General features: G+C 36.8%; 1 protein-coding gene and 1 long non-coding RNA gene across 25 annotated transcripts; one reads left to right on the top strand and one right to left on the bottom strand.

Moving 5' to 3' along the window:
- Positions 1–307: 307 nt before the first annotated feature.
- On the bottom strand, positions 308–18,981 carry LDL3 (LSD1-like 3). Of its 12 annotated transcripts, none has more exons than XR_016066388.1 (11): positions 13,224–13,600; positions 10,719–12,837; positions 9,569–9,710; positions 6,125–8,464; positions 5,921–6,014; positions 5,136–5,617; positions 3,550–4,266; positions 3,372–3,446; positions 1,296–2,634; positions 1,076–1,181; positions 308–739 (listed from the first exon to the last, which is right to left on the bottom strand). XR_016066388.1 is itself a non-coding variant. In XM_088882636.1 (11 exons), the coding sequence occupies exons 4-11, from the start codon at positions 12,728–12,730 to the stop codon at positions 2,551–2,553; spliced, it is 5,946 nt and encodes a 1,981-aa protein (XP_088738762.1). In that variant the 5' UTR covers positions 12,731–12,837; positions 13,224–13,321; positions 18,163–18,251; positions 18,930–18,981; the 3' UTR covers positions 308–2,550. The 12 variants fall into 12 exon arrangements, 1 of the variants encoding a protein (XP_088738762.1); XR_016066389.1 differs by having other exon boundaries at positions 1,411–2,634; XR_016066385.1 differs by having other exon boundaries at positions 308–1,209; positions 1,296–1,366; positions 1,818–2,634.
- Positions 16,566–24,242, top strand: LOC105166072 (uncharacterized). Of its 13 annotated transcripts, XR_016066401.1 has the most exons (5): positions 16,566–16,622; positions 16,765–16,837; positions 17,896–17,944; positions 20,057–23,885; positions 23,979–24,242. It is a non-coding gene; the product is annotated as an uncharacterized LOC105166072 (long non-coding RNA). The 13 variants fall into 13 exon arrangements; XR_016066396.1 differs by having other exon boundaries at positions 17,896–23,885; XR_016066393.1 differs by having other exon boundaries at positions 17,838–23,885.
- The last annotated feature ends 1,918 nt before the right edge of the window (positions 24,243–26,160 follow it).

The following is a 26,160-nucleotide window of genomic DNA, read 5'->3' as shown; positions in this document are numbered from 1 at the left end:
AAAAAGCTCCTCTCTCTTAATAATAAAAACTTATGTCTGGCACACTTAAATGAGTTTGCATAATAAATTTAAAATTTTAAAGATTAATAGTTATTTTTAAAATATATTTTAATTGCATAAATTTATATATTCAAAAATATATTTTTTTGGCCTCTGAAACAGTAAATGTTGCATTTTTGGGTCTTTGTCCGGATGGATTTTCTGTTTGTTTCTCTATTGCAAATTCATTTTACAGTGTGCAATAAATACGTACTGAAATGCATTTGTAAACAATAATTCAAGATATATTATATTAAAGAACAAAAGATGAAGAAAGAAATTTGATGATATTCACTTCTTTTACAAGTACAATTGTGATTAGCGTAACCTTTCGCTTCACAGTAACATAGGAAAAAGGGAGAACCGTACGTTAACAAGAGGAAAGGATAAGTACATACGTCAACCAACGTAATGATTAGACTGTTTCTTGCCGCTAATGTACTGAGAATTTTATTGCAACTGTTTTAATCAAACCGCGAAACCTTTACGCGAATTCTGCAGAGACTTGAAGAGATTCTTGAAACAAGAAAAATAGACTTTACCCGAACAGATTCTTGAACATCCGCGCATATGTGTGTCTTTTAGTGAGAAACGCGTATCTCTCTCTGGTTTACGCTTTTAGTTTCTCTCACTTCGTTCCTGCTCTGGCCGGATGGATACGGTCTTTGACCTGGGGTCTTTAGCAAATGAGCTGTTTCTCCTGGAAAAACACAGCAAATAGCCACAAGAATATCAGTTTTCAGCGAGTGTATGTATACCTGAATGGAGTGGGAAATTAATGGGAAGAGAGAATATTGTCGGGGAAAAAGAAATGAACATGCCACGGCAGGATCCGGCTTTTGAATGTGATATGATATGCATACGTGATGGATGTATTGAAAATGTAATGCTGGAGTTTGAAATCTCCTGGTGAAGACAATGTTGCGGCTGATTCTGGTCTCCACACTTGTAGCCGACTTTTATCTCGAGGTTTCCTGAAGCTAAAAGCACGGATTCAAGAGATTAGATTGTTTTAGAGGAAAACAGAGCAATTTACCAGTTTTTGAAAGTGGAAAGCTTCTCCTGGATCAACCGTATGGCAACGGAGAACAGTGACCAGTGTAGAAGCGCTTGCTCCTGCCCACGAGTAAATTTTGCGTTTCCTGAAGCACCGAATATAACCCATGACTTCTGTGTTACACAGGTGTGAGCAGAAATAAGATAGAGATGGAATGGATCATAAAAATGGCAAAGATACGGCACCACAATATGCTAACCTGCCAGGAATCTAATTCCGGTACAAGACTAGCTGATAGAAAAGAGGCTACAAGCACTCAAACGCCACCAGCTGCGAAAAACATAAAATGGCAGAGAATGAAATAAAAAATCTACCTGCAGTGGCATTCATCATCAGCATACTTGTAAGGAACTACGCTTGAACTGCATCTGTTATATGACTTATTAAAAGTCAGTAAGAAGGGCCTGTAAGATTCAAGCAATTTCTTATTTGCTGCCCTTTTTATGCTCATGGTAACAAATTCCACTACAATGATTCGAAAAGCGCGCAATCAGTGGGAATATACAAATGCAGAAGATTGCAAACTGCCAACTCATACATCCATTGCATGCTCAATGTCTCAACAATACGGGAAAACCAGCAAGAAATGCTAAATCCAATTTGATGAATATTCTATATCATGAGGTTCTAGAAGATGGTAATCATTAAACTTACATAAACCATATAGCATCTCACCCTTCAAAAACAACATCGCATGACAATTAAATCAGAATCATATTACCTGTTAGACATATGTGCTTTTGCGGAAAGAGAGAAAGCTTTACACCCATCTCTTCCAAACGCACAGACCTTTGCCGACTTAAAATATAGAGAGCAATACAAGCAGTCAAGGTATGCTCAATTAGATAACATGGTTGTGAACTTCCATCAAGAAGGAAAATGCATATTTAAGTCTAATCTTAATAAAGACCACAGACACACAAAAGGAGGATGAACACTTATTTTCTGGAGACAAGTAAAACGAACTAGAGAAGAGAAGAACAGGTACTGCTGGTTAAGGAGAACTCTGTATATTTGTTTCCATGAAACAATTCTAAGCTGTACACATAACAAAAGTCAGAAAGAAGTCATTTCTCTTCTAATGGGTCCCTGGAGAAAAAAGTTAGGGGTCTCCACTGTCTACCCTAAAAGATACAAGTTTAATTTATAATGAACAAATTCCAAAAAACAATCCCATGTTAACAGGACTGCTTGGCAATTGGAGGACGAAAAATGTATAGAAGATTTGGATGCCACCCATGTCCAAACATTTGAGCCCTTTGCTAAGTTGTCATGATTCAGTCATATCTGACTAAAATGATTGCTATTCCCAAGTTTTGAAGGGAAGAGTATACGATTCACCACAGATGCAAGCACAAGTACCATCTACCGGCGGACTTCATGAATCTAAGTAACTGCGGTCCATGATTTAACAAGCGGAACAGCCTTCTCAATTTTGTGCTCAGGACCACCAGCTAATCCTTCTGAGAAGATCCTGATTTGGCCTCTGGCTTCACTGCCATGTGTCTCTCGATCAACATGTCCACGAATGCCCGGATCTGAGAACGAAAATGAAGTGAAAATTTCAAGGCTTCACATAAAAACCTTAAAGGAACATTGCTACTTCATCAAACAAGTAAACACAGAGAGGAGAAAAAAAAAAGTCGAGAAGGAGAACTAATGGACTGGCAAGAAGAAAAAGGCAAGTATTACATAAAAAATTTCATTCGATACAAAATATATCGGCAGTGAAATTAGGCTGTCAATTTTTGTCCCCACTTTTCTGTAACTTAAACATTTCCAACTTTTTTAAAACAATCCTGCTATATGATAAAGGATCAAGGCTCACTACACTGCCACTATATTCCAGTTTAAAAAGCCCTTGCATTTGGAAATTTTGATAAGAAAAAGAAAAATTAAATTTTTATTTATATCCAATATGATTGCCAACTGCTTGTAAATTGCTGCCAGATAACCTGACTAATTACACATTGGTAAATCATAAAATCAGGTAAAAGGGTGCCAAAATGCAGTTCTTTGTCATAATACCAATTTTGGGAAGAATCTCAGACAAATAGAATGCTCTTACTACAGAGAAACTAGAACAACGCCATTGCAGTTAGATAAGCCTACTCGCCATGCCTCTATACCAAAGCAGACCTACCGATGCTCCAGAGAAAATTTAGGGGCACAGAACCACTTGCCACCAACCAAAATTTAAAGAAAAAGAATAGAATAGAGATGGTAAGGAAGAATCTAAAATAAAGCAAGAAACTAGAAAAACTGTAACCCAGACCTTGTTTTTGCGTTTGAAATCAAGAAACTCAAAAACAGCCATTGCTTTCTCAGCATCAGTAGTCTGTTCCATGACCTGAAATAGAATACCAAACAAGACAGATAAGATACATCCACCAGCAGCAAGGAAATCATAAACTGAGTGATGTTTGATGGATAAAGAATGGCAAAGAAATAACCTTGGTGGCAGTTTTTTTCATTATTGACTTGTAACCGTCCCTGTCAATTTTCCTTGCTTTATAAAGAGGCATGAGCAATGAAGCCACATAATCCACAACTGCTTGTTTTATTCGATCTGCTCCTCTAGGTTGACTGCCTTTAGGTTCTTGTTTTATTGTAACTTGTGAAGCCAAGCTCTCATTTGCTGCTGCATCATGTTTATTCTTATGCAATTTCAAGCTCATATTTGACTCATCGTCATCTGTCATGTGCATTGTCCCATGAGAGAAGCCCGAACTAGCAGCTGCTGCTTGACATTGCCATCTTTCAATAGCATTGTAATCTTTTATCCCTATGCTGCCAGCACTATCAACCCATGCTTTTGTCAGTAAGCTGCTATCAACAGCTGCATTCTCCCCAGAGTGCTCTCTGATGTTCAACTGATTAGCAATCTCATTCGAATGGCTCCGCTGCGAACGATTATCAACCGACATTTTTGAACTGCCCAGGTGTACACCAGTAGCAGAAAAATCAACTGACCAATCTCTCACCCTGCAGTTCCTGGAATCTATTTCAGATAAGCAATCTTGCCTCCCTATTCCTGCACCAGGCCAGTTCTTTCTACTGTCAGACTCATCCATATTAGCAGATTGTTCACGCATAGCAAATTTGTGAAACGAAAGAATCTTGGGAGGCTGTCGTGATGCATTATGCATGGCACCGGAAGAAGCATATGCCTGCAGTATACAAGTGAACGATCAGAATATAACACAAGGAAATCAACCCCAGAACACAGCATATCTCCATAATTCCAAAACTGGACCCGATCAAATGTAGAAATAATATAATGGTGGCCAGCAGAGTTAGCAAAAGAAGTCGCGTTGCTTTCCATTCAGGCAGACATGTCCCGAGTTGATTGCATCTGTTAGGATCTTTAGACAATGAGGAGGAAAGAAAGAGAAGCAGCCAAGAATGAAGAAAAAACCAGTCACATCAAGACTAAGATAAAAATTTCAGCAATACAAATTCCAAAGTGAGGACACCAGAAGAACCTTTTTATAAAGGTTGATCTGGAACAAACTTGGCCATTATTGCAACCATGGAAAACAGACTTTCTCATTGCTCAAGGCTTTAAGCCTAGTGCACAAAGCAATAGTTGAAAACTGAAAGTTTCTCTGCAGTATGACACCAAAAATGTTCTCTATCCTAAGGTTAAGGCGATGCCAACAGTGTCCATCTATCAAAGACAACAAGTAGCAGGAAATAGAAGATAAAGCATTCCCGAAAGCAACCTCAAATTACACTGATCGATTCAGTAATTTCAACCCAATTCAAAACCAGAGGGCATGTCACCCATCTATTTCACTGCAGATTGAGACATCCAACAGCATACAAAGAGAACTTGGGAAATCGATAAATCATAGCAAGGAACAAACACGTACAAGCAAGATTTGCCTGACAGCTTTACACCAGTAGCAAGTAAGTCCATATTAATGAGAACCTCAGAGATCAATTAAACCTTAGTTTGAATTGAGCCATAAAACATGGGTGAGAATAGGAGAGAGAATAGGAGAGGCTGTAAATGCTGAAGAAACAACAAGCAAACCTTGGCAGCAGCAATTGCTGCAGCACGGGCCGCTTCTGCAGCAGCAAAAGCAGCCTTTTCTTCCTCAGACATGGGAATGTCATCATTGTCCTCCTCCCTGACATTGCTGCATCCTAGTGAACCATGAGAGTTTGAGAGCTGAACATCTGACTGTGGGTGAATTCTTGTATCGGATTTAACAGGTTCATTGATTACTTTCTTATTGCTTGCACCGGAAGGGAACTGGTTCCCAGCAGACGCAGAAACTTTTGGACTTCCCTTGCTGTCAACATGATGTGTGCGCAACGGTGGTTTTCCAGAAACTAGAGGAGATTTGCTCTTCGAATCAAGAGAAGTTGATTGCCTAAGTAATTTACGTCCCCCTTTAGAAGCCTTCTCCTTGCGGAAAAGTTCAACCCACACACTCACAAGCTGGCTAGCTATGGCTCTTATATCACGGCTGGTATGTACACAGACTTTCTCTTTTACAGTTTTTCCGACACCTAAGTAAAATATGGAAAAGATTAAAAATATTGCATTCTTAAACAAAAATACTCAAACTAGGGGACAACATATAGACAAGAGATGTCCCATTGTCCTAAAGAAAATGTTATAACGACCTCAAAAGCACCAGCACAATCAATTATGAAAGCCAAACACTAACACGAGAATCATTTCAAAGCTTCTACTTAAATCTGAAAACACTGGTGTAAGAAATATATAAGAAATTAATGCATCCAGAACTAAAAGGAAAAGAACGAGAGAAGGAAAGAAAGTGGTAGATAAAGGAGGGAGAGCGCAAGCACCTGATAAACGAACGGCAAGCAAATCATTTGAAACAAGTACAAGGAGACGGACACAATGGCGCAAGAGCTGAGTTCCATCTTTCCCCATGGAATCCTGTTGTCAACAAGAAAATCCAGAACAAACAATTATTTATTTCCAGATAGAAAATATAATCGAATATTCCAGCAGTGGAGTTGAAAAAGAATTTCAAATAGAACACTTACAAGAATCCATGAATTAAGGGTGCTAAGCCCTTCTTTAGTGCTAGCAAATGTCTTCAAAAACCCAACAGGAAGTTTTAACAACTCTTTAGCTAGATGCAATCTCCCAGCTGTAGTTTTTGCAGTGAAAAACATATCCTTTAGCACATAGCCCCAAGAAGAGATCTGGGATCCATCCAAAGACTTCTTACAGAAAGCACCAGAGAAATTTATAGCATCAAGCTTCCTGATAATGTCCTTTATTTCACTCTTTTCAATATGCAAATGTCTTCTAGCAACCTCCATTGCCTCCACCTCTGCAGTATAATCAGTTCCTGTGTTCAATATATCAATAATGCGTACAGCCTCTCGAAGCCCACTCATCATTGCACCACCAACAGTGTCAGGATGCTCTTTGCAAGTGGCTTCACCAGCAAAAAATAAACAGTTCTCCACCGGCCTTCCCAAGATGTCATAGTCTTCTCCTGATGATCCCACAGCAACATAAGAGTAAGCACCATAGCTGTAAGGGTCCCTTCCCCAGTCAGTCACTACAGATGCAACTGGATGAGAAACCTTATGTTCCCCAAATAGTTTCCGGAGAACAAGCAAGGCATGACTCACATGATCCGACGAGCTAATATTTTGTCCATCTATGGCAGCCTTACCAACAACCAAGGCTATAAGAACAGGTGCCCCAACTGTTTTCTTGACATTCCAGAACATAAAACACCAACCCCGCTGATTTGTATCTTCAGCAGTAGCACCAAAGTAATCAATTGTGTCATCCCAAAATACTTCAGGAAACTCCATGACTACTTTGTTTAGAACACCAAACCCAAGTCTCTTGATGGATAGATATTTCCATTGGGGCAAAGGCGGTGAAAATTTTATCGTTTCCGCTTTCAGGCATCCAAGTGGGACTGTGACCAGGACTGCGTCTCCTGAAAACTCTTTGCCATTTGATGTAGAAACTTTAACCATTTTATGCACATTATTATTTGTCCCAGAATCCTTTGTGCAATACGAAATATCCGTGACAACATGGTCCAAGTGAATGCAAATTCCTTTTGCAAGAGATTCAACAACAGCACTATAACCTCCTTTGATCATACAATGAGCTCCACCAAATCCCCCATATACATCATCCTGATTCCAGTTTGGGAGTGAGACTTCTTTAAGCAAGGCAGCACAACCATACTCTAAGTGCGCAAAATGCCAATCCATAACTCTCCTCTCCAAAGGACTCAAACCTTCTGTTTCAGAATCCTGAGCATTTGAAACTTCATCATCCACAGCAAAACCTTCAGAAGCAACAGATGTATCTTGAGGTTTAACAGGTAGAACTTCCATATCCTCTTGTCCAGAGTGGGCCATACGACGTCTCTTCAGGCTATATTCTAGACCTTCTTCGAGAGACATTGTCATGGCACACTCCCCCTTCTCTGCAACAACCATTACCATGTCATCAAGCAGGCTATTATATTCTGCTTCCAATGCTTCATCTAGATCTGCAGGTACTTTCTGACCAGTCACAGTATCATAAAGAGGACAGTCGCTATTAAGTACAGTCAGCTCGAGGCCCAACTGAGAACAAATGATTGAAGAAGGATCAGGTCTTCTTTCAGTGTCAACATCTGCCTCCATACCAGTAATGATGCTAGCTCCAAGATCTACAGGAACACTTAATGATGAATGGTCTGTAAAAACACGACCACCTATTCTGCTTCTAGCCTCGAGAACTGTAACAATGAAACCTTGGCGTTGCAAGTGGCGTGCTGCAGTTAAGCCAGCAGGACCAGCTCCTACAACTATTATACTCTTTCGTGGTCCTGAATCATTTTGTGTATGACTACACCCAGAGTCCTCGGTGGCTGAGAAAATAGCAGAGCCAAATTTGGGGACCTTTGCAGGTACACCACTCACTGCTTCACCAGGAGAAGGCAAATCTGGATCGACAGCAGGAACCAATGTGCCATTCTCATCCTTGCAGGAAGGAATCGAATCAAAATAATCTGAACCAGCAGAATATTTAAGATGTATAGGATCACGGGAATTCATTCCTTGCCTATCATCAATGGAACATCCTTCAGGTGTTTGTAACGGCTCAAGGTTGTTAACTCCTTGTTCTGATACAACTTTTCCTGCCAGCTTTTCATCCGCAAAAGTGTCATCATTTTTTTCCCCTCTGTGAATCTCTGTACTTCTTTCCTTCCCAAGGATAAAGGAAACTCCATCCTCAGAATCAACCACAGGAAGCTCACCAGTTTCTCCAAACTTCTCCTCTGTCAGAAGTTTCAGTTCATTCTTGATGTTATTTCCCACCTTCTCCTTTCCCGAAGGCACTCCAAAATTTATATAACCCTGTTGAAACAGGTTTAGCCATATGAAGAGAGAGAAACACAAGAAGTTGGTACTTGGAACCCACTGAAATTTATATGTGCAACCAGTAAAAACAAGAAAAGCAAAACAAATCCAAAAGAAAACACAACTAAAAGCATCATAAGGCAAATCAGAACATACGGAAAAAAAGTTTAAGGAAGAACTACTGATAAATCTCTGCCACACCCTCTCTCTCTTTCCATTATTATGTTAAACTTCTTTATGAAGATGAAAAGATGAAGGAAGCCCCAAAAAAAGTACAGTTCCATTTCATGGGCCAGTTCGATTGCATTTCCCATGCATGCACTTTGTTCCAGCATCACTACATTTCACTCGATTCCTTCAGTACAAAGCACAATGACCAGGACTTGCTCTCTCGCCCTTTCACTTATGTCAAACTTTAGTTTTTAAGAGCATCTCAATTATGTCTATTATACTCCTCAAGAAAGAATCAAAATAAACCAAAAAATTGCAATTTTGTTTCTTTTACTTGTGGCATGATCTCTATTCTAATGGAATTGGTCCTCTCGTTTTAATTAAGTTTCACTCTAGACATCCAAAATGAATGCTGAACAAGCAAATTCCGTATGACGATTTCGTTCACCCACCAAATAAGCTGCATGAGAATCGGAATTAGAATGATTTTGTAAGATCAGAATAGAATAATTAATTAAATCCAATCAAATAAAAAAAAGAGATGAATAGTGGAAAAAAAATATGTGAGTGTGCGTGAGACAGACAGATATATATATATATATATAGAGAGAGAGAGAGAGAACATAGAATGTTTGTAAGCGCTTTACATATGGCATTTTCTGTCTATTTCTTTAATTTTTCATTTCACTAATCTTAAGGAAGTTATGTGAGAGAATTTCCTCTATTAGCAAGTATGCTGGCCTTTAATTTATGACAAACATGCTAAATGTAAATTTCAATCACTTGGAAGGCCATTACTTTGTTAATCTTGCAAAGTCAATGGATATAACTCTTTAAAGCTTACCATAATACGATTAAATGCCTGTCCTAGTTGAGGGGTGTAGGAGCAAAGTACAATTCACCTCAATTCAATGGAATCTGAAAACTTACACATTGATCGAGAAAGGTAAAGATATCTCTAATCAGAGAAGCACGTGAGCTTTCACCCATCACAGGAGCATCAGACACACCAAAGTCTGAAAGTGGCAAAATGCGCCTGACATCTTTGTTCCAAACACTCAAGATATGGTTCCTGCAAAGCATGAAATAACTAAGTTCAACAGAGTTTCCAGAAACGATTAAGGAAACTGTTCAAATAGCTTATTTATCTTACCATTAATATGCCACAACAAAGAAAAAAATTGCATAGCTGATTTTTTTAGTTGAAATAAAATCTGCTAAGCAGACAATTTACATTCAACAAATTAGACTTACAATGAACAATCAAATAGGGAATCAAGTTACTAGCATGCCCTTCAAGACCGAAAACCACAAGATAATGGTGAAGGAAAGCAACAAATCTGTATTCCCTGAAGAATCTTCCGTAAGTTACATTGTGAATAATGAATAACCTTCCATTCAAAACAATCCATTCTCACCTTTCACTCTCAAGAAAAATAATACTGATGCAGCATATAATTAGATGAATATATTAACCAGGAAATACACACGCACACATACACATATTTGATGCATGCAATTAGTAATAAGGCTGAGCAGTAAAGCCAGGGGAAAAAAAGGAAAAAGAAACTCTTTGCAGATATTTTTTAAAAGAATGGATTTGTTAAACCAAAAAAAAAAAAGGGAGGCTAATGAAAAATTTGTTTCTCAACAGGAACAACTATGATCTTAGCAGCAAAATCCCAGTGAGAAGTAAGTAGTGCCTCGTCTCAGTAGACAAGATAGGTAGCATCGCGTTTTGTAAAAGATGAGACAAAAAAATCATAGTATAGGCTGAGGCATACATTACTACTAGATAAAATGAAAAAAAAAAATTATTTACGTATGAGTATTTGAAGACTGCATTAGATTCTGCACTAGTGAAGCGGTCAATTTATACATTGAAAACAGCAAAGCAACCAACAAATACTGTGAACACACATGATAGCAAACTATGAGCAGCGTTAAGTTTCAAAAATCATATGTAATCGAACAACGCACAAACTAATAATGATTTAATCCAAATAGGTCATAGACCACATATATAGACGATAGCATAATGGGAAAAAGTAGGCAACCTAACTTACAACTGGTTACTGACCTGCACTCCAGATATTCTTGAAGTCCACCTTTGCGCTTTAACACTTCTTTAAACTTGATTTTCTCAAGGGGACCAACCGCCCGAGCTTTCAGCCCTACTGCTACAGCTGCTGCTTTGCCATTTTCAGCATCCACAGCAGTAGACGATGAATTGGATTTGTCTCTTGTTTTATCTACAGTCTGATGGTTTATGAAAAATTCTTGGCTCTGCATCAAAACATCCCAATCAATATCACCCTCATAAGCCATGTCCCCATGTCTGTGCTTCTTGGCATTGCGTGGCGCTCGCTGTCCAACTGACAGGCTACTTTCTTTAGTTTCAGTGTCAGCCAGGGGTCCCCTGTCGTCTGCACAGGTTCCTTGGTGATCCAGCATAATAGATGGGGAAGAGGTCCCATTAACCTCTTCATCCTCAGAATGATAGTTACTGTTTCGAGGGCATGCACCTTCTGGCAATACACCAGAGGGCTCCAAAACATGTTCTGATTCATCAACAGCTCTGTGTGAGTCATTCTTATGCTTTCTGAAGGCCACTTCATATTTGAGGATTTCACTCCCTGACCCTGGCGATAACCTACACTCAGATACTTGACCGTCTGCCTCTTGTGAATCAAATGGTGCATGATCTGTCCCTTGAAAGCACTTACCTAGAACAATAAGTGGGCCATCATGTGCCCTACTAAACGCAGGGGGTGATGAACGAAGCTGTACTTCACCAGAATATTTCGGGACCAAGTCAGTATCGAGCCCACAATCTAGTTTCACATCATCAGTACTTCTTGCTATGCCTTCACATAAGGATGTCGACAACCCCAAATCCTTTGCTTCCATGCAATGGGGTACCTCATTATTTCTGTCAGGGATATTGTTCAAACCAGGGGGCTCATTTGTGGAACCTGGTTGATTCCCAATTGCTTGAGAGGCTAAAGAGTCAGTTTTGCCATCTTCAACCCCAGCGCTCTTACCAGAGCATGCCCTCAGACTAGAAGAAGAACTTTGGACCAATGATATGGAAGTTGAATTCTCTGAAATTAGTTTGAAAGATGAATCATCCATGCACTCAGTAGGTCTTTGTATCTGACTGGAATCCAGTGGACTAGAACAAAGCCCTAGTTTTGAACCAATCGAATTCCCGGGAGTACGATTTAAGACTTCTGGTAAATGATCATCAAGCCTCGGACAAATCAAGGTTGATTTTGTGGGACCTTGATCAGAAGCTTCCTTGACAAAATCTGAAGCAGATTGAGATTTCCCAACACGAGCCTCTAAAGCATCACCTGAATCTGGTCTTGACTCATCATTGGATGCTTGAGTTTCCTTTCCCTGCTTCACTCTTGAAGAACTACGAGATTTCGAAATCATCCCGGAGTGCACCTTCTGGAAAAAGGCAGATAAGGAATCCTCTAGAACTTCCGCCTCAGACTCTGAAGCAGTCTCTTTTTCATGCTGCAATGCATCATTTCCAGATTTACTGTAGTCAAGACCATCATCCATTTTGGAGTTCCCAATTATCTTGGCATCTGAATTGACCTTCGATCTCTTATTTTTTATTTTAGCCTTCACTTTTAAACCCTCAATTACAGTTGCGTCCCCAGAAGATCCACTTGGAGTGCCCCCCAGGCCCCTTTTCTGTCCCTCAGGCATCAAATTTGAATCCAATTCCTTATACTTTGCAGACTCATCAAGAAGGCATGATGGCTCCACAGCATTGCTGTTCAAGTCTTTTGTAGCCACAACTGTGGATCCACCATCCTTTTTGGAACCCCTCAATTTTTTCCTAAAACTTGCCAATGTGTCATCCATACCACCCAATTCTTTATCCTCCACATCCATCTTTTCAACCCCTTTAACCTTGTTTCCACCAGCATCCGCCACCAGCTTACTTTTCTTGGAATTTCTTTTGCCTTTAAGCTTTAACAGTGTCCCAATAGGCTCATCATCATCTGAATCAACCAATGTCCCCAAAGATTTAGACTTTCTTTTTAGACCCATTTTGTTCTCCTCCTTATCCATCCCTGAACCCTAGGGTTTCAACTTCCAATCCTCCACCACATGAAACCCTAACCCTAACCTCCAATTCAATTGAATCTCAAACCCACAGAGCCACCACTTGACTGCCCCTGCACACAAAAAGAAAAAAATTCACATCCAAATTCTCATTTACTCTACCAAGAAATAAACAAACAAACAAAACATTTGTAATTCAATCAACATTTCAACATTAAAACTCTTCTCCAATGAAATCCACACGCCCAAAACAACTCCTCCATCTAAACACCACCCCCCAACTCCATTAATTTTCCAAAACCCCACATACATGCATTCAAAATCAAAACCGACACCCCAATGACGAAAGCAAACAATGCCAATCCATTCCTCCCCCAAACTCAAACACTTTAAAATCCCCCAGATATCATGAATTGAACAAGAAGAACTAAAACTAGGGTTCGTCAAAAATTCCCATGGGGCACACACAAACACAGACTGTTGCTTCCATGGATCAAACCTGAGGCTATTGAAATTCCGGAGTACGTGAGTGGAGAGTGGAGACACCGTCTGCAACCGCGGTCTGTAGATGAGAAGGTGCCCCTCGGCCCTTGCACACTGCACCTCTTCTAAACACTAGTGAAACCAGATAGTAATAAAAACTACAACTTTTTTCATAAATTAACAGTGAAATATTGTTAAGGCGGGTTGCATTTTTATACCACCGTGTGGTGACGTTTGCCACATGAATTATTATGCCTTTGTCCAAAAATCAGGATGTAATACTCTCTTCTCACCTCCATTACATATCTCTGAGATCGCATTACATATTTTTGTAATGAAAACAATTTATTCAAACACGCCTTCAGAGATTCATCCACAGATCATCTAAAGTCTAATATAATTTGAATCTATGTGCTCAAAATATTTTCTACATTCTTGATTCTATTTTAATTTCTGCCCTTTTTTGTGCCTTTCTTTGACTACGACACAGATTTTCTATTAATATATATTCATTTAAATTGAATGATACGAATTAATTTATTCAATCCATCAACATTTTAAGTAATATAATACAAAATGAGAGTTGAATTATTTGAAATTCTTTGTAGTATCAATGAGCCCCAAATTATTTGTTGCTATGAATGTGAAATTCCTAATTTCAAATCCATTAATCCAAATATAGTCTATCACCGATGTATCACAATCTCTGTTCTTTTGCAACTTTTTGGTATTTTTTTTACTTCTACGGTCATAAATTAGTTATATTTTTATATTCATATATATAAATACATAGAGTTTTGTCATTTATGTCATTTTAGTACCTGAGAGTTATAAATGACTCAAATAATACTCAATTTTCACGATTAATGTCATTTTAGTACCTAATTAATGTTTTCCATTATCTTGAAACATAATAATCGCTTTGCCTTAGATACTAAAATGAAAAATAACAAATATATAAAAGAGACGTTTATATATATTTTCCCTTTATTTGAATCATTTGACTTTATTTTATACAAAAATAAAAGTTAAATGATTCAAATAAAGGCAAAATATATTGATAGAAATATATGCAGATGTTTTTTTACATATTTCTTATTTTAACTTTAATATCTAAGGTCATAGGAATGCTGCCATATTTGACGGAAGCTAATCGTATTATCTTTCAAACCCTCAATTATCTTCATCTTCTTGGTAAAACCAACCTCATGAGAGCTATCTGTTGCCTCTCTTTTTAAAATTTCACTTCCCCCTCAGAAGATATCATCCAGAATCTCTATTATTAATTGGATTAAGCAAGATAGGGGATGGCTCAAATTGAACACGAATGGGGCCTCAAAAAAAAATCCAGACGTAGCAGGAGCAGGCGGCATCATCAGAAATCATCTAGGTCAGACTGTCTTTGCATTCTAAGAACATCTTGGCTCATGACCAACACAGCAGCAGAACTAAATGCTATATATAAAGGTGTTAAATTGTGCATTGATAACAACATTAGGAAAAATTGGGTGGAAATAGATGCCAACATCGCCATTAAGCTTATTTCCTCTCCCCCCAACGGCCATGGCACCTTCAAAACTTGCTGCAACAAATTAGAAAGCTTCTATCCCAAACTGAGTTCAAGATATCACACATTTTTAGAGAGGGTAACCAAGTGGCCAATTATTTTGCTAACCAAGCTTGTTTCAACCAACATCTTACCATTTTATCCTCTGATAATATCACTGGTATTCCTAAAGGTTTTATTAGACTTGACGCCTGCTCCTTGCCTGCTATTAGAATCAGAAGTACTAGTACCTTTAATTTTAGTTAAAATATTTTTTATTGAAATTAGGGGTACTTCATTACTGACTAGTTCTTTGCTGATACTTGATGTCCTATCTGAGCTAGTCTATACTGTTTTTGTCATTGTACCTATATGAGTTCCTTGGAGGTTACTCATCCATATGGTTGACGTTGGGACCAATATTTCTCTGGTTACCTTTTGGTTTTGTCACTTCTGCTGATCTCCTTTATCTAGTTGTTTGTTGTTATATCTTTTGCAGGTCTTATGAACCCCTTTCACAGGTTCAAAGGCTGTTAGCCATACAAACATGATCTCCACGTTAATACTTATATTCATTATTTATCCTTTTGGAACATTACACACACTCTGGCTTGGTCTTTTTGTACAGATTTGTTTGCAGGTGCTGTGCGATCCACGACGTGGTGGGATAACAAAAACCTTTTTGACTCGCCATAATTTTTCTACGACACTTATTTGGGTCTTTTGTTGTAAGGAAGCAGTACTCTTTGTTTATTGTTACTCTATTTGTAAGGGAGTAGTATTTCTTGTTTATGGCTTTACTAGAAATTTTAGGGAGGTAGCTCTCCCCGCTGTAACTATTTTGTGTGTTTTAATATAGAAGGACTGGGGATTCCGAAAAGCTCCCCCCACCTCTAGGTGGTTTTTGCAACCAAAAAAAAAAAAAAAAAACTTTAATATCTAAGGTTAAAACAATCATTATGTCAAAAGATAATGAAAAAACATCAATTGAATATCAAAGTGACATTATATAGATACAAAAATAATATTAATCACAAAATTTGAATACCAGTATAATTTTTATCCTACATATACATGTCTGGAGTAATAAAAAGACTCGATGAGTTATGCTTAAGAACTAAAAAATCTACGCTCTTTTGTTTAAGTTACCCCTTTTTTTTGTTTTTTCTCCACAGACGTCCTCGTCCTTCATAAAAAATAAAACTAATTCTATTAGGAGCAATAGCGAAAGACGATGAAACTAATCCTATTAGAGGCTGGAGCGAAAGGCTTAAACGTCTCCCAACAAGTGTAAATATGAAGTTTTCAACAATAATTCATTCTAAAACTTCAACTCCATTGCTACTGAAACAACAATTATTATCAAGATCTCACTATTCAAAGCTAAAAGTAACAATCATTATGATACAATTCTAATATTATATTTCATAAATTTGTCAAGACATACTCCAAAACATCGTATTGCCCTACAACAAAAATCTATAGTCCAATCTTCAATATATAAGCAAAATCAGAAAATAGCCCTCAAATGCTAAGCAATGTTTATTGTGTTTTAATTGAATTTTTGAAGAAATAAATATAAAAAATTGTATAACGATATATAACATTCGTATCAAAATACGGCAAGTTTTAAAAAAAATGCTACATCAATGTAAAAGAATAAAACGTACCAGTAAGAATGACGAGTTGATCGCTAGCTTTTGTATGATAAAAATAAGTAATGTATATAATAATTTATCGGGTATAATAAAAAAATATAATTGTATATTTCAACATAAGCTTAAATATATCATAATATCAATAAATTACTAATTAACAACCAATTATACATGAGAGAGAAATCAAACCAAAAGTCTCGTACAAGTAGAGGTTCCAATTTTCTTGTTCAATCAAGTCCTCAGTATATTGATATTAACAACTGTATATCTTCAATATGTTCCATCGATTTGTTGCATATTTTGGAATTTGAATTTTGTTATGTTACATCATTAAAATACTCGACATATTTTAGGGGAAATGCCACGAACATTCGCCCTTTCACTGAATTTTTGCTCGCAGAAGATGGAGACATGGTGATTTCATAGGTAAGGATTCCGATGACTCCTGGCGTCATACAAACTTTGATGATTCTAATTTGATGCTGTTTCATTTGGTATTGAGGGTGTATTTTGTGGGATTCATCTGATTTTGCTCCTGAATGTTTTTGAAGAAGGAAAAAAAGGAAAAAAGAATAATGTATGATGGGATAAAGTTCAAGTAATTCGATTAAATTCTTTTGTGAGTTTAATACTCAAGAATCAAGGATGGTTAGATGGGAATTTATGTTTTGAGAAATCGAAGTCCAGTGAGGTGCAAGAGTGGATCTTCCATAGGATATTCAGTATTCTTGAGTTTCATATCAGTAATATACAGCCGTGGGAGGGCAGGCGAAGCTGCTGTGATTTCCAGCTAATGGGTATTAGTTGCTATAGTGTATGTCGGGGTGGTGTAGTTTTTAATGAAAATATGTAGTCAAGGTGTTTGATAGAATGCTGGTGTTACACAAAAAAAGAAAAAAGAAGGCCTCCTCCAGACCTGGTTGTGGTTCTCAGAGGCCAACAGGGGATTGAATTGCCTGATGTAAATTCTGTAGGCAATGAGATATTGGGGCATTAGATTTTTACAAGTTTAGGTTTGTACTCTTGGTGGTGCTTGGGTAATTGGTCAGAAGATAATGAGTTGTGTACGTGGGGCTGATTTGTAGCAACAACCTTTTTGTGCATCGATTTTGTTATTTTGGGATCATAGGGTTCCTAGTGCAACTTATGGGATTGTTAGAGATGCAGCTGTTCCTTTTGGAGGAAAACAAAGTTGTAAGGAGTTTTATTTTCTGCTATTTGTTCCAAGAATCAATTTTTTCTGCATTATGAGGCCAATGGATCCCTAATTCTGATGGAGATTATAGGCTGGTTAGCTGAGAGACTGGAAAAAACTCATTTTTGATGGGAACGCATCATTCTACTTGATCTGTATTTGCTAAACTTACTTGTCCTCATATGTACTGCTTATGTAACACTTAACTTTTTTTAATATCTTGAATTGTAGTCTACAAAATTTTCACCATCCTGCAACTTCAGCTAACAGTCGGCCTTTGGTTTTCTAGTCTGTTCAATGAACGGCTCAGTGTTGGGATAAAAGAGCAGGCTTTCCAGGTTTCTTTTCCTCTTTAAATTTTACTATTCTTCATTGCAGGTTGTGGTGTTCATGTTGTTTCAGTTATCTATTGCTCTTCTAGAATATATATAATATATACTAGGTCCCACACACAGAGGTAGGTTTGATAAATATGATTTTAAGACAGATCTTTTTCTAACTTTGATAAGAGATTTCTATTTGAAATATAAGAGATGGAGTTTGCAGGGGATTTTACCTGCCAACCACTGGCTCATGTCGTAGCATGATTTGTGCCAACAGCCCCATCACGGAATAGTTATTATGGCCGCCAGACTGGTGGGCACCCTGTGTCATTTCGAACTTATTCAAAAGAAATGAATAGGAAGGGTCAATTATATCTCTAGATGCCATTTGTTTCATGAACTCATTAGTTGTTAATCGAAAAGCTGAGATTCGAAGGTATAGGCCACTGCAGGATATTCATATAGCAGGGCTGTGTAGCCTTACCCTTCGCTAGCAGATAAGTTTCTACTCACAACTTATCACTCATAGGTTAGAATGAAAAATATCATATGTGCCTGAATAGCATTGTGCACCTTTAATTTTCTCCCAAATATGCATCTATAGAAAATAGACTTCAGCCTGTTGGATGAAAGTTCCTCGTTACTATCTCTATACTAAAGGCCAAAGGTACAATTCAAATTGCTCACTGGGCATTTGGGGTCTCTGTTGATAGCTGCTGGGCTCTAAGCTCATCTGTTTTAATTATGAGATAAATCTACTTTTGGATTCTTTATTCTTCCATGAAAAATTCCTGATCCTCTTCAGGGGGGAGTTGAGTAGGTCTGCTGAAAGTGTAACACAAAATTATGCAAGAATAGATGGCAATCCAGACATAAATAAAAGGGAACTAATGCAACAAATAACACTCAAAAAGCAATATGTTCAACACAAGACTATATGACAATGGAAGTTGTTCAAAGTAATTTTTTTCTGTAGAGAGGGGTAAAGCTGAGTACTCACATCAGAATTTGTAATTCTGGTGATGGGTTAATCAACTCAGCTCTTGTTAACCAATTCTTGCGGTCACTGGACTTACTCATCTGAAATTGTATTTTCCTGAAAGAAAAAAAAGATGTTACAGTGTTATTGGTATATAACAAGAGTAAATGGTGAAGTTTGTCTAAATCAAATGAATTTGAGAACCTGGATTACAATTTTATATGGATGGATGATGAAGCCATCTACAGGGAAGGGGCAGTACTCTGCACATATTGTAATGAGAATATCAGAAGAAATGAGAAGTCATGTGGAAGACATTCACTAGACGTTTTGCTGTTGAATGGCAGAATTTAACTTGGTTAGTTCATATAGATTCTTCATCCTACCATAATGTAATTAAGTAGAGAGCATCTTCTAAGTAAAATCAATTTTCCAACTATTCTTGTTACAAGGAGTAGTTCTCTCCACTTCCATTCCCTTATCACCCAAATCTACATCTGCTCCCATGGCTTTCATAAATCCGCAGAGACCGCAGTTTTCTTTCACTATTTTTGCAGCAGAATGCCTGACCTTCACATAGATCTAAAATGTGCAGTCAACACAAGGAAGTGTTGCCCCATTTATGAGCCTGAAAACCAAAATTAGAACCACCACCAATAATATATGAACCTGAAAACCACAATCAAAACCACCGACTAACAACATATGAAACCTGAAAAAGACAATTGAGGCCACCAACAAAATCCACCGCCGAAGCGAATATTAACCCCCAAGCCATTTCTCCTCCATGTTTCTCATCCATGCATCTGTGGTGCTAGCCCCTAAAAAAGAACAAATAAGAATTCTGAAAGATTCACATCGTGTCATTCTAGAAAAGGGAAAAAAGAGAGACTGAGCCATCACACCTCTATAGCTATTGAGCGATTCAAAAGATAAATCCCTAATTAACAAATGTAAAGCATATCGTCTCTTCGAAACCACCACAGGGTACAAAAGTGGGTAGATCTTGTATTTTATTCCATACCATTTCAACAATTAGATTTGATTGCCATCATGGATCTTCTTTATGCTCCATTCCTTGTCATGCGCTTAAAGATTTGGTGGTGGATCTTATAGTTGATGCTTTTGGCAATCTTAATGGCAAACAGAATGGTGGCCGGGAGTTTCTTCCTGGTGATCGCTTCATTGATCTGAAAGGATGGTGGTAAATCATTGTAGCGGCTGCGGTGTGAGGTGCCGGCGGTGCCATGGTATAACATGGTCATGATGGTGTTTGGTGGGAGGGAGTGGGTATGGTTGGTGGTGAAAGGGGGCTAAATGAATCATCTGACGTTAAAGCCTTTTCTTTTGTTCTCATCTGTTGGTCTTTACCATTAATTTAAGGAAGGGTCTTTTGGGAAGCGATGGGAAAGAAATTTCAAATTTCAGTAATTTGTCATTATTGCAAGAATCCAAAAGGAAGGTAGCACGCAATGAAGAAAATTGTCATTTGTATGAGAATAGTTTTTAAATGTCATAAAATCGACTTATATCAATAGAAGAAAAGGAACGTCAATATAAAGAGTAAGTATGAAGTTATGAAAGTCGACGGATGATAACCTTGATGCATACATTTTCAATTAGGTACAACCTTGGTGAGTGTATTTTCAATTAGTTGATATATATGAAATCTCAACTTCTATCTCGATATATTATTCTGTACATGCATGGACTTCTATGCGTGCTATAAACTTTGGAGTTGGGGGTGATAGGACAAGAGACAAAAGAAGAGGAAAAAGAAACGAGATTAAGCATGCTCTTTTTCTCTTTTCTGAAATCAGAACTTCATAGGAGTAAGAAGAGTAAATTGAGGCTCATAGATGTGTTTGGAATGGGGGTGGTGAGGGGGCTGATTATGCATGATATCTAATTCATGACTTGAAAATTAGGTAATTCCACAAAAATATAACTGTGAATTATTTTCCTGAGAACTTTAAGCTTGTAGCTTGATTGTTCCTTACATTACTTACTGCTTTGATTTTATGGTGTTTCTGGAAATAATTTTCTATTCCAGGCAAAAGGCATATCACTAGGTGACATAACAGAAGGAGATCAAAGACATTCAATATCCAACAAAGGGGTAGTTTGAAGAAGTTTTTGTAAGATATGTTATTTATGAGAATATGCTAATGTAGAGGCATGGAATGGAATTGGTCATGAAAATAATGTTACAGCTCACTTTCATTACATAATCCTAATTACTTCAGGGTCAATATACCAGGATATCTTGAGTGCTCGATATGCATTATTATCTTTCTGGCGTAGTGTTTTTTCTGCATCCTTTGTGAAGTCACTGACTTGTCATTCGTCACCAGTTAAATAAGTCCTCGCTGCCTGCAATACAGTGGAGAAATAAATGTAATGTCATGCTTGGTTTCTCATGTGGAGAGTTGTATATTCAGCCAGGTGGTCCCATTATAAACTCATCGCACGGTTCTTCAAGTGTCAATCTCCAAGTGAGGCCCTTTGTTTCTCTGCATGTTTCCAATAAGACACTCTCAAAAGTATGTTCTTAGTTTCATCTGATTCCATATATGGCTAAGGGCCCTAGAAATGCGATGGCAATTGATGAATACAATAGTCAGTTGCTGCATGACTTGGTTGCTTATTATGGCAGTGATGTTGATTTTGAGCTTTGTAAAAATATAAATTATTATTCTTTCTGCCTTACCACCATAACAGCTGTCAGACTGCCATCTAATAGTTTTTTAATTAGGTCTATTTTTGTGATAGAGAGAGTTTTCCATATTCATATATGCTTGTTAACCTCAAGGATTAATTTTCACAGAATGCCACCAGGTAAAATATGCAAAAATTCTTACCTCTTTTGCTAGCATTGCATAGTGAATAGAACCTTGCCTGAAGTTAAGCACACTGAAGTTGTGAAAGGTGACAAGGATTTGAGGGCATGGTAATTACTGAAAGCGGACAAGCTCCAGAAGTAAAATTGAGAGCTTGACGCACTTGCAAGTTTGTTCTCTCTCTGCACTTCGCGCATATACATATAATATGTATATATTCACAAGTCAAAATCAAAGCCTCTGCTAATGTTAAAAAGGCAGAGGGGTATTTTATTCAGAACGCATGTATTTCTGAACTAAGATATATTTTTGGTTTCAATTAATAGGTGCTTAATTATGTTCTAGTTCACTTAATTAGTTTATCAGTGGATTTACATGTGGTAACTGGAATCTTCTCTGCCACATATGCGGTAGACAAGGCAGAAGAGACCTGTATCCTATAGCTGGGGAAGACTCATCCATTATGGTTTGTCTTCCATGTTCTACTTGTTGCGGAGTTGTTTTTTTCACTTAAACTGTGCACTTACTAGCCTTTTACATGAACAAGGCTGACATTTGTGCCTTCTCTATGGCTGAAAAGCTTACATATTTGCACAATACCGTGTCTCCAAATTATCTATGAAGGCAAGAGGTGACTTTACCTTCTTAAGTAGTTATATGCCACTTTTAACATGGTTGACCTTCTCTATTTTTACATTGTTAAAGTAGTCACCTTAGAGGTTATGGATCAACATTTGCTAGCCCACAGTGTTGTGTTGTGTATGGTGGATGTCCATGTGTCTTACATGTCTTATGCGATGCTATGTCTCTGTATTCCATGAAGATTAAGGAGCAAAATCACCATGCCTCAGATCATCATAGTACTAGAATAGAAAAGACATCTGATGAAGATAATGCCATAAGCAATTGAAAATGCTAAACAGCTGTTCTTGTCTTCACTATCTACTTAAACTTTTAACAGCAATGAGTGATACTGCCTGCTTATAGTAGTTTCAGTGAAGAATGGCAGTATGGAACTTCATTCCCCTCATTGCGTCATCTCTTTGAAGATGATTTATGCATGTTTTGCTGTCCGAAAATGGTGTTAGTTATGAATTTTATAATTAGCTTTCACTTCTTTACTCTTGTTTACATGAAAAGATTTTGCAACTACCTATTTAACATCTTCTGTCCCAGGAATATGCATGGAAGTTGGTGACCTCATTGCGTCATCTCTTTGAAGATGATTTATGCATGTTTTGCTGTCCGAAAATGGTGTTAGTTATGAATTTTATAATTAGCTTTCACTTCTTTACTCTTGTTTACATGAAAAGATTTTGCAACTACCTATTTAACATCTTCTGTCCCAGGAATATGCATGGAAGTTGGTGACCTTTACCCTCCGACTGACAGATTCTAAATCCTGTATTTAGGCCAGTATTCTTTGTTATTGTTGATAGTGGTACTAAGCCCGACTCGCCGTCCTGAACTTTCATGCGAACTACCAGTTTTTGTTGGTTGCATGCTCAGTTGCAATAACTGCATATCTACATAGCTGTTTGCTTAATTGATAGCACTGACGTGGGGGAAACTTTTGTGATTTGTAACCTAGTTTACATGTAAAGCCGGGGTCAGTCGTGACCTCATAACCGTGCTTGTTGATGCTGCACCTATTGCTTCGTGCAGTGGTGCAGCATTCATCGACACATACTCCATTTTTAAAACATGGGGTGTGTATAATGGGATGTTATCTTCTCCCCCACATATATGCAGCCTTGTGACTGTGTCAATATATCGTCTATATCCACTTCATAGCCCATGCTACGAATTAGGCATCTTTCACTTGCTCTAGAATGCGTAAACTCTACCTTAATACAAACAATGCAATGTCTTGGTTTTTCTGGAACTCGTGGCCTTCATCGTTTGGTTCAAGTGAGCAAAGCATGGATATTATTCTTTGAGCATTGAATCTTTAGTTAGATTAAATCTTAGTTCATGTCTTCTTTCACTTGTTTGCAGCTCCAGTCGAATTTTATCCCAAACGTGCTGCAACATTGAACACACAGCAATACCTTCTGCATGTTTGAAAATTCATGGTGCCGTACAATGGCTAAACTATCAACTCAGCTGAAAGAGGGAACCGAGAATGGAGAAGTTGGTAATTTTTAGCTATTTCAGGAACAACTCAAGTACAATCAATCCCTTTTATAACTCTTGAAAACGATGTTTGTTGCTTCTTTGACATGTCCAGGATTGTGTTCGAACACGTACGGACGATGGTCTCTGGAGCTGCTGATGAAAAATTGTAATGTACTTGGGATCTTTCAATGGTGGTTTTTTGATCTACGTAGCTTAAATTGCATTTAATGAATCATCAGGTTAGAAATATTAAATATTAAATATTGTACAGTTTAAATTTTTAAATAAAATGTATTTAATTCGGGGCAAATTCGAGGTCCGGAGCTTAATTTTATTGTTACATATTTATAAATAAAATTAGAGTTTCACGTGCGAAGGCTTGACAAAAGAATGCTGCATTTATTTAACGGGGTGTGTTAAATATATTAAATATAAATCATTCTTCCTTTCAACAGTTTAAACTCTTGGGTGTGAATTCAACTAAACTACACAATTGCATTGTTTTTTGAGTGTACACGTTGATCAACTCTTAATGATGGTTACGTAATATAGAATAATACAATTGTTAAGACAAAATATCGACTAGTTTAAGAAATAACAATGCCACGCTACAATAAAATCTTTTCAAATCTGGTATTATTATAAATACTTCTTGATTATTTAAAAAATTATCAATATTTTTATGACGTTTGATGAAATTATTTAATTTTTGGAAGGAGACTTGAGACATTAATTTTACCTAGAGGTGGCAACGTGGGGGGAAAGGGGGGTACTTGGGCTTGCTCGTGAACAAAATCTTATGAGGTGAGGTTAACCCAATAGAATTGGTTATTTTATTTTGTCGGTTCTACAAAGAGAAAAAAATTCAAATATCAACTAAAAATAAAATTGTTCACCAATATTCTAGTAAAAGAAAATATTCTAAACTTACAAGTGAACTTATTCTTAACAAAACAATCTAAACAATTCATAACAATTAAACATTAGCAACAACTTTTGGATCTTCCTTATCGTTAAGTATTTGAAATAAACTTTTAGTTCACCAACTATTGAGTAAGTATTCAACAATAAACAAATAAAATAACATAATATTTTATTAATATTTAGACTTTAATGCGTTTTAATTTGGAGAAGAGAAGACAGACTTATAAGTGATGAGAAGTAAAATAAAAAATTAAAAAAATATATATTATACTGGGGCGGGTCTCAAACCTGGTTTTGCCGGGTCCAATTACCAACTTAATTTTGCTCTTATTGTATTCTTTTAAAATTATATTATATATATATATATATAATGGACGATTTGAATGAAAAAAAGTTAAAAAAATCACTAAAGCCATAAATATTTTTTGAAAAGATTAAAGAAATAAGTAAAATTATAATCTATAGTGTACAATAACATTTTGGATAGTTCAACACAAAATAAATAAAGTTGACAAATAAAGTGATCTAATTCTTAGATTATTGTTAAAATGAAGCGACATTTCTCCAAATAATAAAAGAAAATTATAATTATAAAAGTTAGTTGTACTCCACCCAATACATATTTTTTAATAGGGACAATTCCACATGATTTAAGGCAGATGTAATAATTTGCATGCATATATAGTGAGTTTGGCATATTTAAATAAATATGCAATCGTGAACTATTCATGTGGGACTAAACCTCACTACAAAAATGAGAGTGCTAACAATTATTCCTTCAACAATTACATGCTCAAAGTCATGATGATACAACTATTAAATATTTATCTAAGTCTTTAATTTTAATTTCATTGACACGCGAAAAAGAATTATTTGAATTATTAATTGATTTGTCGTTTAATTTTATAGAGATATTATGAGTTTAAAGTCTATCCGTAATAATATTTTGTGAATCTATCGTTATTACGAAGGTGAAGTTTTAACTAAATTGACATTTTATGAAGGTTGAGGTGATAGGCTCGTTCGCTCAACAATAATCGTATCTCAAACTAAATATTTCATCTTAATATTTTTACTTCATCTAAAATTGCAAAATTATACTTTTTTTGATTTTTTTTTTGAAATTACACTTCCGGTCTTTTCAATAATTCTTTATTTATAATTATACACTGTTTGGAGAAAAATATTGATGTTAGTAAAAAAATATAACCATTTTATGAAAAGTAGCTATTGATAAATGAAAAAACGTACACTTTTTGTTTTTTACTTCTTATGTATATAAGGTGAGATTAACACCATTTCTGTATCGTTTTAATTCTAATACCATATTTTAACGATTATCTCATTTAAAAAATTAAATTATTAAAAAA

Source organism: Sesamum indicum, linkage group LG7 (genome assembly GCF_026168435.1).
Source record: "Sesamum indicum cultivar Baizhima isolate 11 linkage group LG7, ASM2616843v1, whole genome shotgun sequence".
Classification (NCBI taxonomy): domain Eukaryota; kingdom Viridiplantae; phylum Streptophyta; class Magnoliopsida; order Lamiales; family Pedaliaceae; genus Sesamum; species Sesamum indicum.
This window is presented reverse-complemented; position numbering and strand designations above follow the sequence as displayed.

Coding starts and splice junctions, on each gene's coding strand:
- LDL3 (XM_088882636.1), bottom strand. CDS start 12,730: ATGGATAAGGAGGAGAACAAAATGGGTCTAAAAAGAAAGTCTAAATCT. Junction 9,711..10,718: donor CAAGAATATCTGGAGTGCAG/GTCAGTAACCAG, acceptor CATGCTTTGCAG/GAACCATATCTTGAGTGTTT. Junction 6,015..6,124: donor CCCTTAATTCATGGATTCTT/GTAAGTGTTCTA, acceptor TGTTGACAACAG/GATTCCATGGGGAAAGATGG.